The sequence below is a fragment of the Rhyacophila brunnea genome, unplaced genomic scaffold, assembly GCF_057557595.1.
Source record: "Rhyacophila brunnea isolate RB1 unplaced genomic scaffold, BYU_Rbru_1.0 scaffold_23, whole genome shotgun sequence".
Classification (NCBI taxonomy): Eukaryota; Metazoa; Arthropoda; class Insecta; order Trichoptera; family Rhyacophilidae; genus Rhyacophila; species Rhyacophila brunnea.
The window spans coordinates 17,511,440-17,529,012 of NW_028232893.1; the positions used below are offsets into that span (position 1 = coordinate 17,511,440).

Sequence of the window (17,573 nt, forward strand, 5' to 3'; positions counted from 1 at the left end):
TATGGCCGCGATAATACTAACTGTCAGCAGTAAATCCATGCACGTGTAAACGGGGCATTACACTATGTGTTCATATTATTCCGACAGAAGAAAATTTTACGATATTATTTAGTTTCGATAACATTTTTTTCTGATCGTAAGATGAAAAAATTGGTGATTTATTATTTAGTTACAATAATGGTAATTATTATCATAATTTTGTGATCCATTCAATTTGTTAATTTCTAGAAGTCTAATAGGTATTTTTACATTATTATATAATATATTATATAAACCTACAGTTTATTTAATATCATGATTGAGCTGTTATATTTCTAACCCGTTATTAGTGCACAATCGTTCAATTTTTCTTATGCCAATTTTCAAACAATCTAACTTTGCTCTGACAACGCTATTATTTTTACGTTATAAAAGGTTTCGACAAAACGTGTGCTAAATTTTAAAAAATTTTGTTTCAATATCTCAAGCAACGTGCAAATTTTTTACTAAGAAAGCGTTCTTTTATACCGAAACGATGGAAGACAAAATGCAGACTATTTAATTTTAATTAGCCGGACAAGCGAAACGAATGAATTTATTTTTAACAAAATCGATTTGAATTTTTTCAACTCACTCTTTGCAACACGACGACCAAATTTAATTTCACACAATTTTACAAGCCTCTAAAGCAAATTTAACAAACTAATTTGTCCGAAGACAATTAAATAGAAGAATTTATCAATCTCTTTCATACTAATATTAAAAATGATCAGATGTGCACGTGGTTTTTTTTTCTGTACCTGCTAGATTTAATTTTTCTTTTCAGCCAAAACAATAATTTGATTCAAAACTTTGATAAATCATGAGAAAAAAACCAGACCAAAGAAAATAATATTTTTAATTTGTGTAGACATAAAGAAATCTCGAAGCTCGAGAGTTCTGCAATTCCTTTAACCACATAGACAGACGGGACTACAATAGTTTAAAAAGGCCTACTTGATAGTCCAACAAAGTTAAGGAAATTGTTGATGAGTGAGTCTCTCGTAGTGAGTGCTTTTGATTTTAGTTATGAGGTGACACTTAAAATACCTTAATAGATGAAAATAGTATTTGAAACACCTCAACTAAAAAAAATACAACGCCAGATGTGACTCGAACCCGCATTCATCAAATTCCAGTTAATGTGCTACTTTTCGTGGTATATACAACTGAAGTGTTTATGAAATTGCGTTACTATTGGCAATAGACTTATGTGGTTTGAATCAAGGTTACCGATAATTAGCCGATTCCAGGATCTCTGCAAATTTTCAACGTACTCGCACTCGCTAATTATTTAATTTAATGAATAATTCACAAGATTTGAGTATGTAACATTCTTTATTGAACATAAAAATTTGAAAAACACCTCAGAAACATACCCACTAGAAAAAATAATGTAGTATTATTTTGTTTGGTGATTTTTTGTTAATTTCCTGTTATATGATTATATCGGTTACGATTCCCATAGTAGACGAAACTGTCTACTGTAACTATAATTGATTGGTCTTGTTTATTTTACATTAAATTTAAATCATACGAATTATTATATATAATATAATGTGTCAATATATTGTGTGACAGCAGAACGGCTGTGTAGAATAGAATAGATTGTGAATAATGGTGATTAAGAGTAAAATGCGTGGCGGCGGTGAATTATACATTTAAAATATTCTCTTCACTCCGTTACTGACGATGGTCGAATGGCAACTTTTGATTGAAATTATTTTGACTAGGCACTATTTTAGATCGGAAACATTCATCATCAAAACGCTGTTGTGAGAGGACATCTACATTATTTTTTGTTACAAAATTCAATGGTATTATAGCTTATAAATTACAAAATACACAAGCATTGCGAACGTTATTCGACACCGGAATTTTCAATCTCGGTAAGAGACACCTACGTCTCCAATTAAAATAAATAGCTTTCTTATCCAAACACCAGATGGTTTACAACTCTTCATATTAACAACATAAATCTAGCAAACAAAGTTAGATTCGATGATATCAAACGATGATAAAACCACTAAAACCATTAACAATATAATTTGATTTAATGAAAAACAATTGAAGATTAAAAAGATAGTTAGTTCATTTCACAGGCTTAATTTTAAAATTCTAAAATAATTACACCAAAAAAAATCAATCAAACTTTTCTTTTGTATTCATTAGTAGTATTCATAATAAAATGGGTAGAGAGATATTTTTGATTAACAAATATTTTACGTTTTTACATGGCAATTTTTGTCATTTAACTGTCTGTTGAATGTTGAACAAGAAATCAAAAGGAATGTTCCTACGTATTGATTTAAATTAAACCGATAGTTCTAATCAAGTGAAACAAATAATGTTGACGTGCTGATGTGAGTTGATGTCACTTTGGTTACTCTGGGCAACTTGCTAGGCACCCACTGTTGAATCGACAAGGGCTTCAACTTACAAGTTGATCAACTCTGTTGTAATATGATTTCCACGTTCATCCAACATATAGTTGACAGACAAAAATCGCCATGCGAAAATGTGGCATTGTGTAAGTATAACTTAGCTTAAAGTGGATTTTGAAACTTTTAAAACTTTACATCGGTGATTGATTGATCAAGATTTCATTACATTTCGAATATTTCAGTAGGCAATATATATTTTTTGAGCTTTCAGATAGCTTTGAAAGGATTTTTCTCTTACGGGGATTGAAATTTCCAATGTCGATATAGAATTACATTATGCATGAATACCTTTCACACATATAAATTTACAAAAAATATATATATATAACATAGAACTATATACATTATGATGGAAGATATTTTACAATATTAAATAAATTGTCGGATTCACTGGCACTTTAACAAAAAAAAAAACACAAAGAAAAAAGTGAACAATAATCGAAATAATAAAATTGACGAATCATTGTTTTTGGTACATTTTTACTTACCAAAGAGAAATGTCTATGATGATAATAATTATTAGCTGTAATCGAGACAGAAAACGTCTATAATTATAATAATTATTAGCTATTGTCGAGACAGGATTAATTAAAAAAAAAGTAATTATACATTCGAAATGTTTTTTGTCATGGAAATTGGTAATGCTGGTAATAATGGTAGAAAGCACCGAGCCACAATGGGCATAAATTAAAGAGCCTAATAAAAATTAACAGTATCATAATATATAGGAATGTAGATTTGTTTCATAGACTTCAACAAAATTCTATAACAATTTTAATAGACAATAAATTATGGTATAGTATCATTTGATCTTCCATATTTGAAAAATTAAATGAATCATTGATTTCTCAACATCTCATACGTAATATATATTCAGTAGATTTTTAAAATGTCACCTTGGTAAACTGTCTTATTCTCTACATGTAAATAACATAGATGAACGAGTGGTAAAGTATCCGCTTATGATGAAGTCACGGGTCTGACAAATCCACGAATTGTTATTCAATGTAGTTATTTGGACCTAGTATATTAAGATAAATCTGTTACGAAAGCCCTTCATGAGGCGGTCAACATAGACATCAGACTGTAGACTAAATATTAGTACATTCTCTTCACTCACTCGGTCAAATAAAACTATTTCTTAAATATGTACGCGTGGAGTTGGTCAGTTCACCACCATGGTGACGAATTTCATTTTTCAATAAAACAAAAATAAACTGATTTTGTTATTTTTTTCCGAAGCTCTAAACCGACTGCATTGTTTTTCTAAAAGGGAAAAATCAATTTAGTTAATTCAATGCACCAAATAAACAACACCATCCAGTGCTAAAGCTAATATTATGACAATTGGTTTTAAATTACATTATTATATTTTAAGAATACTAATATTCCTTTCAAATATCAAACCAGTAATAATTGCTTATTGTATTCATAGAAAATGTCGACTACGTATAATGACCGTTCAGGAAAAATCGCCATTGGCAGAAATGTGTTTTGAATTAAACATGTTATTGTTTTTGTTAAAGAAGAAACTTTTCCATACTCGTTTAAACTAGAGTTTCAAAATCATATTTTTGTTGATTGTAACTTATGCTCGAATGGCGATACATATATTTAAAAAAAAAATCAAATAAAACATACATATTATGAGTGTTGAAAAATCAAGGTACCATAATCATAGTTCACCCATTGAATTTGTACAGAATAATTATAGTACAACCTCGTACAATCATCTTTATGAAAATGTAAAAGACAGAAATGTACCAAATTAGTGCAAAAGACAATGATAATATGATGTGTCTATTTCCAAAACCATATAAGTAAGATGATAATATAAAGATATGCCGCCGATATGTCCAATTATATTTTGCAATTATTTGCAAAACAAAATATTTATCGGCTAATTCAAAACATGCATATTGTTTTATTTAAAAAATACAATACGATGGATAAAAGAAACTGGTGTCAATTAATCATTTTTGCTTTGAGTATTTAGAATTAGACGAATCATTTACGTGCTTGATTAGTGAACTACAGTTTACTGTTACTGTATTGCCGCACTAGTCTTCATCCGAACATATACAAACCGCACATATAGCTGAGTTCGGCTATAGAGACAACTCATCTGTGTCTGGCAGAATCCTAGTGACAGCGGCCAGTTATAAAATTTTGCTCAAGTCATTTTGATCAAATCATATTATTTTATAATTACAAAATTATCTTCAGTTCAGTTCAAATATGACCGAAGAGAATTAATTGATTGCGTTAAACTAGTCGCATGCATTAATATTGTTTCAGTACAATTTCCGATCGAACTATCCGTAAAAACAGCCCTGCATGCCGCATTTTCGGAAAATAATAATCATTCCTTGCGTCACTGGTCGCGTGTCGTCGACAACGCAACGCGGAGGTAAGAATATATCAAAGGACAGCCACTGCTGACCTAACGTTGCATTATTTATTTATTTAAATTAAAAGGGAACACGAAGAAGCTAACGAGTATATTATTAAAATTATTTTGGTTTGAATAATGTAATATTGTAATGCATTAAATCATAATAGAATGTAGGTATTGTTAAAAAGGAAAATAATACAAAATATATAATATGTATGAAGAATTGTCGCTTGAGAATTCTGTCATTTTCCTAATTAAATAATTATAATAACTAAACATGATAATAATATAATATAAGATGATTTAATCAATTATTATAATATTTAATGTACTATTATTTAATTATTTACTGAATATACAGTTAGTGATAAATATAAGATTAATAATAATAATAATAATAATTAATAACAGACCCCCCCTGTCGAAATTTTATTCTATGTACATTTATTTCAGTTTATCGTTTCAAACAATCGGCCCGCATCTCGCGAAACTCTCCCAATTAATTAAGTTATTAAAAAAATATGTATTAACAACAGAGACTTCCAAAATAATAGAAAAAATCAACAAGTATGCCTGTAGTTCTTTTTTTAAATAGTCGAATGGAATTTGTAGTATAAATTTTAATGTGATTCCAGTATGCATTCACAGAAATCGTAGTGATTCGCAGACGCTACAGGTGTTTACAAACTATTACGATACAATATTCGAAAGACAGAAAATATTTGAACAAATATCAAAGTTTTTATATTGAATCATTTTATAATCATTACTGAATACGACAAGACTGATTATTGTATGGAAATATACTCACAACTCCTTGGACTGATGGGGTGACAATCTAATGGAAAAGGACTTTTAGACTTTCAAGACATCAAAACCGCGAAACTAAAGTATCTTACACACCTACAGCCCTAGTTTAATATCCAAAGAAAGTTTATTCATAGCAGAGGAAGATGCTGCATTTCGTGGCTGAAGAGCCTCTATGATTGGCACTAATGTAACCCCACGCAACTATTCCGGAAAGCAGACAATAAAGTGAAGGTCGCCCCGATGGTGACCGACCTGTGATCCGGAATAGCGCTTAGATAGATTCGGATGAAGTAAAAAACAAATGGTAAATTTGTGCTGTCTTGCGGTAACTATGGCGATAATGCAATAAACAGACACCGTTCTGTATCATGCAAAATGTATTGGCGAAATCAATGGCATACCGTACTGGACAAATTGTAAATTTCTGTGAATACAACTGAGAATTTTTCCATATAGTAAATTTATACAGATGATAAAAGAATTGCCCTAAGAGATTGTACTACAATAAAATCTATAAACATAGTGACTTAGAAGCACCTGCATATCAATATTGATAAAAGTCACCTACAGCTAAATATAATTTAGATAAGATTCTGAACTAATCAATATGAAACAAGGCATGATGGATTAGACTTTGGTGTAATACAAACAGATAACTCAGGGCATTACGTCACTGAAATTAAAAAAATAAGGCTTTCCGGTGTATTCTGCATTCTTATTTTTCACACATGACAAGGGGAGTATGTATGAACACTTTACCTACCGTTTCCACCACAAAACAGATTAATAATATAGAAATGTAAAAGCCATCGCCATGGACAATGGTTTTAAAGCATAGTACTTCATGACGGCCAGGCTGTAGACCCAAGTTAAACGAAGCGCGCCAACTGTATTCAAATATTGAATGCGCCTTACATTTACGTTTAATGTTGTTGAAAATAACTGCGTGTTTTAACTTTTATTTACTCCGTATCCGTTATACTACACCCAGTAGGGTAGCCAGTTCCCATTAATTGTGTCCCCTGACTCCTGACTATAGTAACCAATTATTATAAGCCACCAGTGTTGACAACTGTACCATAGATTTGATAATAATATAATAATATAAAAATATAAAATACTATGTATAATTTTATACATTTGTACTATATAATCAGCATACAAAAAGGTGGCAATACTGTAGTAATACCACACACAGTATACCGGCGTGTTGAGACACATGCAAATTTGCCATACAAAATTAATTCGATATACATACATATTCTTATCTGTCAAGGTGGGTCACTGCATTGTGTTTATATAACCCTTGCCAGATGTATGATTTTTTTAGTATGGTATTTGTATTTATAATAATACAGTAATAACTGTGTTTGTTAGATTAGTAACTGATAATTAAAATTTGTTTTGAGATATATCGATACATTCAAAAATCATTTAATTTTTTTGATTGAAATTTGCTGGTTTTTATCAAACTTTGTCGATACTTGCAGTAGATAAAGTGTAAAAGGGGATCATAGAATACACCATGATGTCTTATTTCTTAAGTTTAAGTGACTATATGAAACCTTTCGTATTAAAAATAGTAGAAGATTTTAATTTATGTGTTTATGAAATTTATAATATATTAAAATACTATCTAAATATCCGCCATATTGTAAATCCTTCTAGCTTTACGTAGTATGTGCATATTATGAGATATTGTCTTTTCTGCAAATACGGTAAATAAGTTAATTAAAATTGCATAAAGGGGGACTTAAGATAAGATAAACTAATTACACCGTAAAATCTAGATTACTAATATTAAACCACTATGAAGAGATTCTGTTCTGTATTTTATTAAAAACTAAAATATAGGTTAACTTTAAGATAATCTCGAAGGATGAAAAAGGTTAAACTGGGTGCATTCGACAGAAAAATAATTTATACGCCAGACTCCATTTTATAAATAAAATGGAATATCGGTTGCCATAGCAATCAATAGTTATTCAGTGATGTATTTCTTTCACCGGTTTGTTTACTCGGACCGTTGAGCTATTAACGTCGAGAAGGAAGCGTTTACACTCTGACATGAAAGTAAAACGTATTACTTATACTGCGTCCTACAATGTTCAATGACCTGGACAATGAGATCACTTTTAATGACAGAAATTTAGTAGAAAATACGCAAAATTTATTAATTGAACAATGTTTTTCTTGAATCAAACGTCAGTTCAACAGACCTTGGATTGCGGGCATAATTCATTCTGGATACGTGTTTGTAATCCAAAGCACTCGTTCCAAAACTCTATACAAAATACTGTTTAATAGTTTTTATCATTTAAATTAAATATAAAGAAATCGAATTCATTAAATATTCCGTAGGGCGACATTCACTATCACTAACGGAATCACTGGAATCTACTTCTTTTTGTGCAACATTAACAAGAAACCTTTCCAATGACACTTGGTTTTGGCTCATTTTGAGGATTTCTCAGCGAAAGACAAGAACTATCGGCTCAGTTGTGATAACGTCTGATGATAATTCGCAATCCAAGATCTTACTGTATGAGTGAATCTTTGATATTAATATATGTTAAAACAAATGGTGCACATCACCGCTCTTTTACACATCCTATTACCATATTATCCACCTTACACATGGTCTTTAGAAAAAAAAAATTATAGAATTTGTCATCAGACGTTAATACGCGTTTTGCTCGCAAGTAATAAAACATAAGAAATACAATAGTTTTGCTTATTTTTATTCTTTTTTGGCTGTCTGAGTTACTGTAAAATCTAATTTAATAATTAATTCTATAGCTAGAGTCGAATACCTCTAAGATTATTGATTAAGTAAAAGTTTGAATTTTATACAACGATCTATAGAAAATGTTAAAGGCTAAACTTTGTTGATTTTTGACTAGTATCCTGGCGATAATACATTATATGAAAATTAAATAATTACAGAATATCTATAGTTCAATTATGATTATTAGTATGTACTAAAATATGCATATTATATAACACATGTTAGAGAACGGGAAATACAAAAATACCTTGGTTAACAGAGGACTTTAAGAATTAAGAATTTTGAATACTCATTCCGCAAACAGATTTTTTTTGTAGTGACATCTAGTAAATTAATTACGATGCATGTAATTTAACATAATTTACTGAAAAATGTTATAATTATTTATCAATATGTATCCAAGAATGAGAAGAAAAACTTATATCTTAAAAAACTATGAGCATTTGCATCTTACTGAAGATTCTTGTCAGAGTATTTATTTCTCAAGGAAATATAAGTTTCTAGCTCGAATTCATTTTTATTTATATCTAATTGAACTTCGGTATTGTGACAACTGATCATTTAATATTATGTTACTTGTAAATTGGCTTTAATTGCGTGTCTCATAACGTCACCACTAGATGTCACCAGTGTTAAAACAGAAAAATTGTTAGAAATCAGAAATTGAAATTATAACAATTCACAAATGATCAGTTCCAAAATACAAACGATAATCAAGTTGTTTTATACCTTAAATTTGTTACGTATCCACGTATGTTATATTTGTGGAACCTATCACTTTGTTAATCAAGGTATTACTGTAACGAATATATTGCCTTGACATCCTGCATTTTTTAAATATTCAAAAAAAGATTCAAGACAAATACTGCTTCTAAATTAAAAATTCATCGTATCGTAAATAACATTGTGGACAACATAATCCCAAAAATGTAATGGTCAATGTTTAAATATGAGATATTTTACAATGGCAGTGTGGCGGAGAACGTATGGCTAAAATCAATATCAAACCAACACAGCATATAGACGACACTCCATATTGCACATTATCTTCAATAAGTGGTTTTTAAAGTTTCAGAATAATAACAATAAAATTTACACGTCTCACTGTCGCGTATAATCAATTAAACAAAATATACTAAAAATCACAAAGGCATTCCTCAAGAATAAATTTTACAAACTCTCCGTGCGAGCAAACTGACCCTTTAATAATTTCGTTAGATTCCGGTGTAAAAACTAAGATTATTTGTATCGTATTTCTTAAAAAATTAGTTCGTCTACAAGAATCAACTGTGAATTGAAAAATCTCGTAAAAATTCAATCAAAATTACGTCACGTAGTGGTAGACAAGACGAATACTTAATTACAACGTTACCGGATGGTAAAAACAATTTTTAAAAAATACACGATATTCCATAATAATAATTGACAAATAATATACGAAATGGATGTAGCGTATGTGAAAAATATTGGCCATTTAACATGGCAATAGAAATATGAGCAAACTAGTCGGTAATCGATAGAATTGGTGGATGAAATCGTTCATTTATTATATTATTGTAAATCGTGTATTTCCATCACGTGTCTCATGAGAATCATTCTAATTCTCTAACTTAATGTTGCCAAGCTTTGTTATCCACAAGGTGCCAAAAGGAGTAGACTTTTATGTATGTAATACTTTTTGGCAACGTGTGGTAACAAAAATTGGCACCCTGATGGGATAGAAGTAAAAGTTTCTACTCATAAAATTAGCTGGTAATAAAAGCAATGAATTAAATCGATTTAAAATTATAATTTCGTCTCCTCAGTGGTGACCTATTACACTTTCACGTATTTCAGAGATATAGGTGTATCAAAATTGTATTGCTAAAAATGCGGTCTTACACAATAATTTTCACACATAATATTTTTCAACAAACACTTAGATCTCTTCACTCATTTCACTCATTTTCAATAATAACTACGTGTAGTAGATAAATTAACCACCAAGGCGACGATTTCTTTGAATATCGATTGAGAATCCACATTTTAGAATGTATGGATCGTATCATGGAGCAACTATTAAAAATATATGACTATTACTAGTATGCAAAAAAACCTGACTATGCTTTTGTGATGGAAAAAATTTTGAATTACAACAAATTTCGAATTATGAGGTTTTACTGTATTCAGTGAACACAACAAAAACATGTTCAAAGATAAAATAACCAATGCCATATATTAATTCTCCTTCATATCCACCAATACAACCAAACACTGACTTTAAAGTTGGATGTATAAATCGGCAAAAACATACAGGGCAACATTTATGGAGACAGCAAATGACAGAACAGAAGACGATGGCAGGCGGCTAAGGGGTGTGAGGCGAAGAGAAGAGAAGATACAGGCATTCAGTTTGTGGTGACGATACAAGGGTGCAGGGGGGTGGCGGGGGCGGGCGTGTGCTAGAGGGAGGAGGCAGGGAAGCTGGCGGAGCTGTTACTGTGTGCCAGGCTGAGCATGGAGCCCGACAGCGACTGCTCCTCCTCGGGGTACGATTCTTTGGAAGTCTCCGCTATTGCCAGGGCACTGAAACAGACAAACGATTAAAATTCTCATTTTGTACAAAATTTTATCAATTTTAAGCATACTTAAAAAAACATTTATTTATCAATGGGTATAATAAAGTTACGCCTCGTTGTTCTCTTTATAAACTTGTTAAGAGACAGTTGAATACAACCCTTTTACATATTTTAGAAGGTGACGGGGAGAGACTGCATGGAAGCGCTGTTTTTGCATTATCAACAAAAATGAAAATTTTTAGGAATGTACGAAATAGCGAATTGTGCGAAAGTAGAACGTAAAAGTCGAGAGCCACTACATACGTAGTGTATAATATGTAAATGTGGTAATCTATACCTGAATCCGAGGCGAGCACTCTCTTCGTCGTAGTGCTCCAGTTCCCTTTCATGCCTCTCATGGAGCAAGCGGAGTCTCTCCGAACGCTCTTGCAAGAACTGTTGCGTTTCAGAATCCATCTGCAAAGAAATCGCAACTCATTTAAGTCTGCTATTCAGGGCCAGACGCTTAGGCATACTTATGCAAGAATAAAGTGTGGTTTTTTGACCGCCATCTTATTTAGTAATATTTATTAGGGGTATTTCATAGGCTTCCAATCACAAAATGTAAAGTTTTACTTCAAATTGATATTCAACACTATATAAAATACATGTCTAAACTGAAAATTAATCAAAGCAAATGGTAATTATCGAAAATAAAAATGTTAGCTAACATATTGGTATATTATGGGCTTCCAATTGCAAAAAGTCAAAATTAAAGTTATTTAGTAGGTACCATAAAATGTATGTAGGTAGTGTAAATACATACATGCAGACAGTAGTTATAGAAAATTTAATTTTTCCCCACCATTTTCCTGGGTAAATTTTGAAGCGGCAATATCTTAAAAATGACCTTTTATCGCAGTGCTCTGCAACCGTTTCTCACCCACGGCACACCAAAGGTCTTCCCAGAATTCCGCGGCACACCACACGTAAAACAATTTATACACCAAAACATGGACCCCACATCCCCAGGCCAGGATCTTTGGTGGGCCCCCCTACGATCGAAAAGGCAGTGGTTCCCACCGGGGAGCGTTTGCTGTACTGTGTAAAAAAGTGTCACTTCAACAACCAACAACCAGACTGATCGACACCGAACTATTTAAAGCATTGGTCTACCACTGACTGTTATTTGTGAGTGTTAAAGGCCAGGGTTACGACATGAGTTACATTGGCGCAGGGCTGAAGAGAAGTTAATAAAAAGTGAAAGCGTCATGTTACCTTCTGTTCGAGTAGAACCCTGCGAACGCTGACCCTCTCCTCGAGCTCTTTCCGCTCCCTGTTCCGCTGTGCCTCCGCCTGCATCTTGTTCTTGCTCTGGTAAGCCGTAAGGATCTCCAGCTCATACTGCAGCCTGTCCTTCAGCTGGTGGCACTCCGTCTGCAAAATCACGCACCATCGGGAATGATTAAGAATGACCCCTGCGGCTAAAGCAAACAGACAACCTCGCAAAGACTAGTTTATAGTAGAAAGAAGTATACAATATAAATTACTAAATTAATATTTCAGAATTGTTTTGTTAAAAGAAACCTACTCAAAATATTATAGAACATTATTATTCTAAAAATTCATTTGATTTTGAGTTTGAATTTTCTTCTAAAATTTCAGCGTACTGATAATGTTTTCAGTTTACGATTAGTATTAATTTAATAAAGCCCCAATGTCTAATGACAGTTTAGTTTTTTAATTGAGCAAGCATTTACTTGGTAGAATTGCATTTTTTCTTTTTACCATGTTCGATATGGGGCTCCACAGAATGGAGTTTGTATTAACAGATTTTTGTTTTTACGAGAAATGAATGTTAGTCACTTGCTCAACCTATTAGGACCATAATCCAGGTCCAAACACACATTGAAAAACAACATGTCAATTTTCCAGAGCTGGGATTCGAATCTGGGACGCATGACATAAAAAAGGATAATTTAAATTATATTAAATTTTTTGAAGTCAATAGCTATTTTGGTTGAAACACCATTATCAAGTCTACAAAAATACTAGCTACATATTTTCAACAAGCACCCTTGCCACTGCAAGCAAGTTATCAAATGAGAACAACTTGACAATAATATTTATATTGAATTTTATAGTGTGTTTTTTATTTATACAGTTCGGTAAGTATCATATTTGATAACTAGAAACCACAATTATCACTAGAAACGAATCTCGATAGTGTAAGGTGCTTAGTTTCAAAAATAGAAGACCTGTAAGATCAAAAGGATCAGAGCTAATCAGACTAAACTGACTGACTATAAGACTGTGAGAGATAAAATCCTCATCCGTCTACATAGGACTTGCGGCGTCCAGTCAATGGGCAGCGCTATCTATGGGTCTCTTTTCGAAGTCACGCGCCGCTATAATTTCATTCTAAATTGTATAAAGGTGAACCATGTTTAATGAGATTTACATTTACTTTCTTATTATTATTTTGGGATAGTAAACAAGTCATCCTTGATTACATTAACTAGGTATGTATTAGTCAATTTGTTGGTTAGGAGAGGGTGTTATAAAGATAGGTGTTGTGCCAGGTGTATGAGATTTGTTTCCTCACCATCTGGCTCTCGTCCAGTCTGACAGTCTGCTTCTGCAGCATCTCTCCGATACTTTGGTCGTACTGCTCTCCCAGCAGCACTAACTTTCTTCGCTGCTCGTCCTTTAAGCTTTTTATTACGGTTTTTTGTTGGTCCTGAAATAAAACAAAAAATATTCAATGACGATAGAGCTCAAGTTAGATACAGTAGAACCTCGTTAATACAAATTCCACGGGACCGAAAATCGAAAAAAAGTTCGAATTACAAAATGTATGGGGGGGAAATAATTTTTTTTTTTTAATTTTCATTAATTTTGTTTACAATCATAGATGTGCCTACCAAATTTTCGATTCCGTGTGTGTTAATGGGTCATAAAATATCAGGATTATTTTTATTACCTTTATAAAATAAGTATTTTATGACGTTTTAAGAAAAGTCTGTCACAATTTTCAATGACTGGCTCATGAAATAGTGTACTTTATGACGATTTATTGAATATTTTTATATGCCAGGACTCTGAAATTATTTCGAATTAAAGGTATGGTTTTATATGAAAATAATGTTCAAGGGACTTTTCTTCTTACTTACGAGGTTTTACTGTATATGTTCATATAACAGTCTCTCATTTAAGACATGCATATAACTAATTCTACAACCCCAAGCAACTCTTTTATTACACTTTATTTGAAGGAGTTAAGATTGGTTATATGTAAATTGTACATATTACTTTTTGCCGTATCACAGCCCTCCGTGAGCTGTAATACCAGAGATTGCTGTATAGCATTGGGATAGATAAGAAATGACAGGTTGTTCGTGGAACATTGCACAGTAATGTTCCAATTTTATTAGATTCAATAAGAGCATTAATTTGATATTGATTGGTAACAAATATCTGATACTACCGCTGCCATTACTATCAGATATTTGATAGGTACGACTTGATAAAAACACTTACTTGCTAATCTACTTTTGAATCATTTAGAAAATTATATAAATACATACGATATGATTGTTTTTCTAATTTCTGTGCACTGTGATACAGCCAACTGTATACATGCAATTTTCCGGACACAATTAAGAAGTTGGTTTTTGCAGCATTACTTGTCTGCTGTTAATTGATAGCTATTTGATAGATTTTTTTCTTTATATTTATCGTCAGATGCTTTTCCAGTGTTACATAATTGATAATAAATCAAAGTTAAAGGTACCTTTGGCGTAGATTGCAAGATCTGCGCCTTTAAAGCTTTGTATTGCCGTGTTTGTATCTTACACGTTTCCCTAAATTGTTTTCTAATCTGCATTTCCTTTTGCTGAAAACACAAAAAGACAATTCATTAGACAGGTTAGATATGTAGGCATAATATTACAGATAAGCCATGGTTTGTTTTGAATTTAATAATACCTAACCAATGAAAGATATCTTCAATATCAATATGAAGAAAGTATTAATATGATCTTATTTATCAAGGCAATATGGTAAGGAATGATCCGAAATCATCCGCGGTTAGGGCCGTCATATAGAAAGAAAAACTATTGAATGAAAGTGTTGGTACTGGTTTTATATGAATTTATTATTACAAAAATGTTGTCTTCGCAAAGCAATAATTTTCATATTATACTAAATTATTGTAGTCTTACGGCATGGATATTTAGAAAAATTTGAAGCTCAAATCGTATTGGTCTCATCTCACCCCATTTTGTGATACATATTTATTTCGTTATGCATTTAAAAAATAGTTCATGAGAGCAGACAGCAGGGATTCAATGTTTTTGACATATCAACTCAGAGCAACTGTCAAATTATTAACTTAAAAACAGTGTACATATTTAATGGCAAATAATGAATATTAAAACAAAACGCTTTATATTTATCTTTTTCATTTATCTATTTATTTATAAAATTAAAAAAAAAACTACATTGAAAATAATGGCTACAATATTGTACATATTATTATTCTAATCCATTGTAATCAATCGCCGATAAGTATTTAAATAATCCAACTATGGAAGGTGTAGAGAGATTCCATACTGACAAAAAAGTGTATACCACAACACTGACGGATCCGGTGTCCAAAATGTAGGGTTTGTAAAATAGATGACACAATATGGTCTCTTACATACTAAAGTAATCATTGTTTAATTTCATTATTGGCACGTTTGGACAAAATATTCATTTGAATGCTTTCCTTTTCAAGCGAAAGTGATATTTTTGCAATTGACATCCAGTGTTTTTGCGGCGCCATGCGTCACTGCTAAAAATGGGAAGAGTGTTGCGATTCTATGCCATTTCTATACCCAATAGCAAATAGTCCCAGAATAATCTAATAATTAATTATGAATTACATATTGATCTAATTTCGAAGTGAACCAAAAAATAAAATAGTTATTCCAACAGTTAATATTATTACGAAATAGTTTGTATAAAAACAGATGATTGACGCTTACATTGATCCAATATTTCGACATAAACTCTTAATATTTTGTTTGTTGGGTTATAAAATAACCTCTGAATATTAGATAAAATATTAAAAAAAAAAAAACTTCATTATTAACCGAAAATTATTAATCAAAAGAATCATATTTCGTTGTATTCATAAGATGTATCTTAGTATCTTATGAATAACAGTGTTTCGAAACTTTGCAATTTTGTGTTTTCTCTAAAAAATGAATATACAAAATGACATTGGTACCTTTAAACTTTTTGGTTGTTGCTTGAGTTCTAAAGCATGTCTTTTCATAAGATCTCTCTCAGCGCGATTCATATAGTCCTGTTGATTAACTAATTCAGTATTATGCTGACGTAATACTTGATCCTCTCTGAAAAATAAAGAAAAGATATGAGACAATTAAATAAAAGCTAATGCAGCAGGCACACGCGATAAAAGGAAAACGTGCCGGTTTGCTCTCCATTCTCTATCTATTTTTGACAAAGCTGCAGGTAGTTTTGAGGTAGGTTTCATCTTCGAAGCCTGGGGGATAATGCTGAGATCAAGGCGACAAATACCATTAAACTACATAAAAAAATCTGAATTATATGCCTTCATTAGCATGTATTGGCAGGTGATTTGTATACAGCATGAAGTCTGTGTGAATGTGAATCCTAAATACAATTGTTGTAAACAGGTGGCTCTGTTGGCATATTTTTCGGGGTTATTTTAGGGGTTATTTTCACCTAATATGAATGGACTATCATTGCTATTGTCATACATTGGTTTCTAATAGCTGAATTACATCAACATTCTCTTCAATTCTGACTCATTAGAACTGATGTAAATCGGAAATAATATTTACCTGAGTGCATGGACACCCTTTTGTTGTATATATTCTAACTCCTGGGTCTTTTCGTGGTGCCTGAGCAGCATGGTGTGCGCCTGCTCCAGTTGGTGTTGCCGCTTGTTCAATTCCTACCACACAAGACAAATCAACACTACTGTCAACATACAAACGGAAGCATTGTTTATAGTAATAACATAACCTAATAAAACCCATCCCATACCACATCACAAACTGTAAATTTTTAGATTTTTAGGAGCAGTCACCTAAGACTGAGGTTTCACTATCACTTTTTCTTGGTCCTGCCCAATCTGTTGAACCGTACTAATATGTTACAATGGGCTTTCACTGACGGTGTTTATTAAGCTTCTCTCCTAATAATCAAAATCTTATATACAATTTGGCAAATTTATAGCATCAATTGAATTTATGTTACTGCATAAGTTAATGAATATGTATAAAGATGTGTAGTATTTATTACCTCTCTGAGTAATTCCTGTTCTTTGGAGTGATAGTGTAACATCCGTAGCCGTCTAAACCTGCGAACTTCCAGGTCGAGATACTCCTTTTGTCCTCTCACCAATCGCAGTTCTTTAGCTGCTTCGGCTTGTTTTAGGTTCTCTTTCTGAGATCTGCAAACAAATAAATCAATATTTTCAATAACCATACATTACATTTATCATTAATACTGTACTTAGTCATGTCAGTTGTCCATCAACATGA

General features: G+C 31.9%; 1 protein-coding gene across 2 annotated transcripts in view; it reads right to left on the reverse strand.

Moving 5' to 3' along the window:
• Nucleotides 1–8,327: 8,327 nt before the first annotated feature.
• Nucleotides 8,328–17,573, reverse strand: part of Tao (Serine/threonine-protein kinase Tao) — a 45,158-nt gene continuing 35,912 nt past the window's right edge. For both annotated transcript variants that reach the window (XM_085950629.1, XM_085950627.1), the window contains exons 13-20: nucleotides 17,332–17,482; nucleotides 16,869–16,981; nucleotides 16,268–16,394; nucleotides 14,786–14,887; nucleotides 13,598–13,732; nucleotides 12,271–12,429; nucleotides 11,351–11,469; nucleotides 8,328–11,020 (exon numbers count right to left, since the gene is read on the reverse strand). In XM_085950629.1, coding sequence (XP_085806755.1) covers nucleotides 10,897–11,020; nucleotides 11,351–11,469; nucleotides 12,271–12,429; nucleotides 13,598–13,732; nucleotides 14,786–14,887; nucleotides 16,268–16,394; nucleotides 16,869–16,981; nucleotides 17,332–17,482 — 1,030 coding nt within the window. In that variant the 3' untranslated portion in view covers nucleotides 8,328–10,896. The remainder of the gene's footprint in view (nucleotides 11,021–11,350; nucleotides 11,470–12,270; nucleotides 12,430–13,597; nucleotides 13,733–14,785; nucleotides 14,888–16,267; nucleotides 16,395–16,868; nucleotides 16,982–17,331; nucleotides 17,483–17,573) is intronic.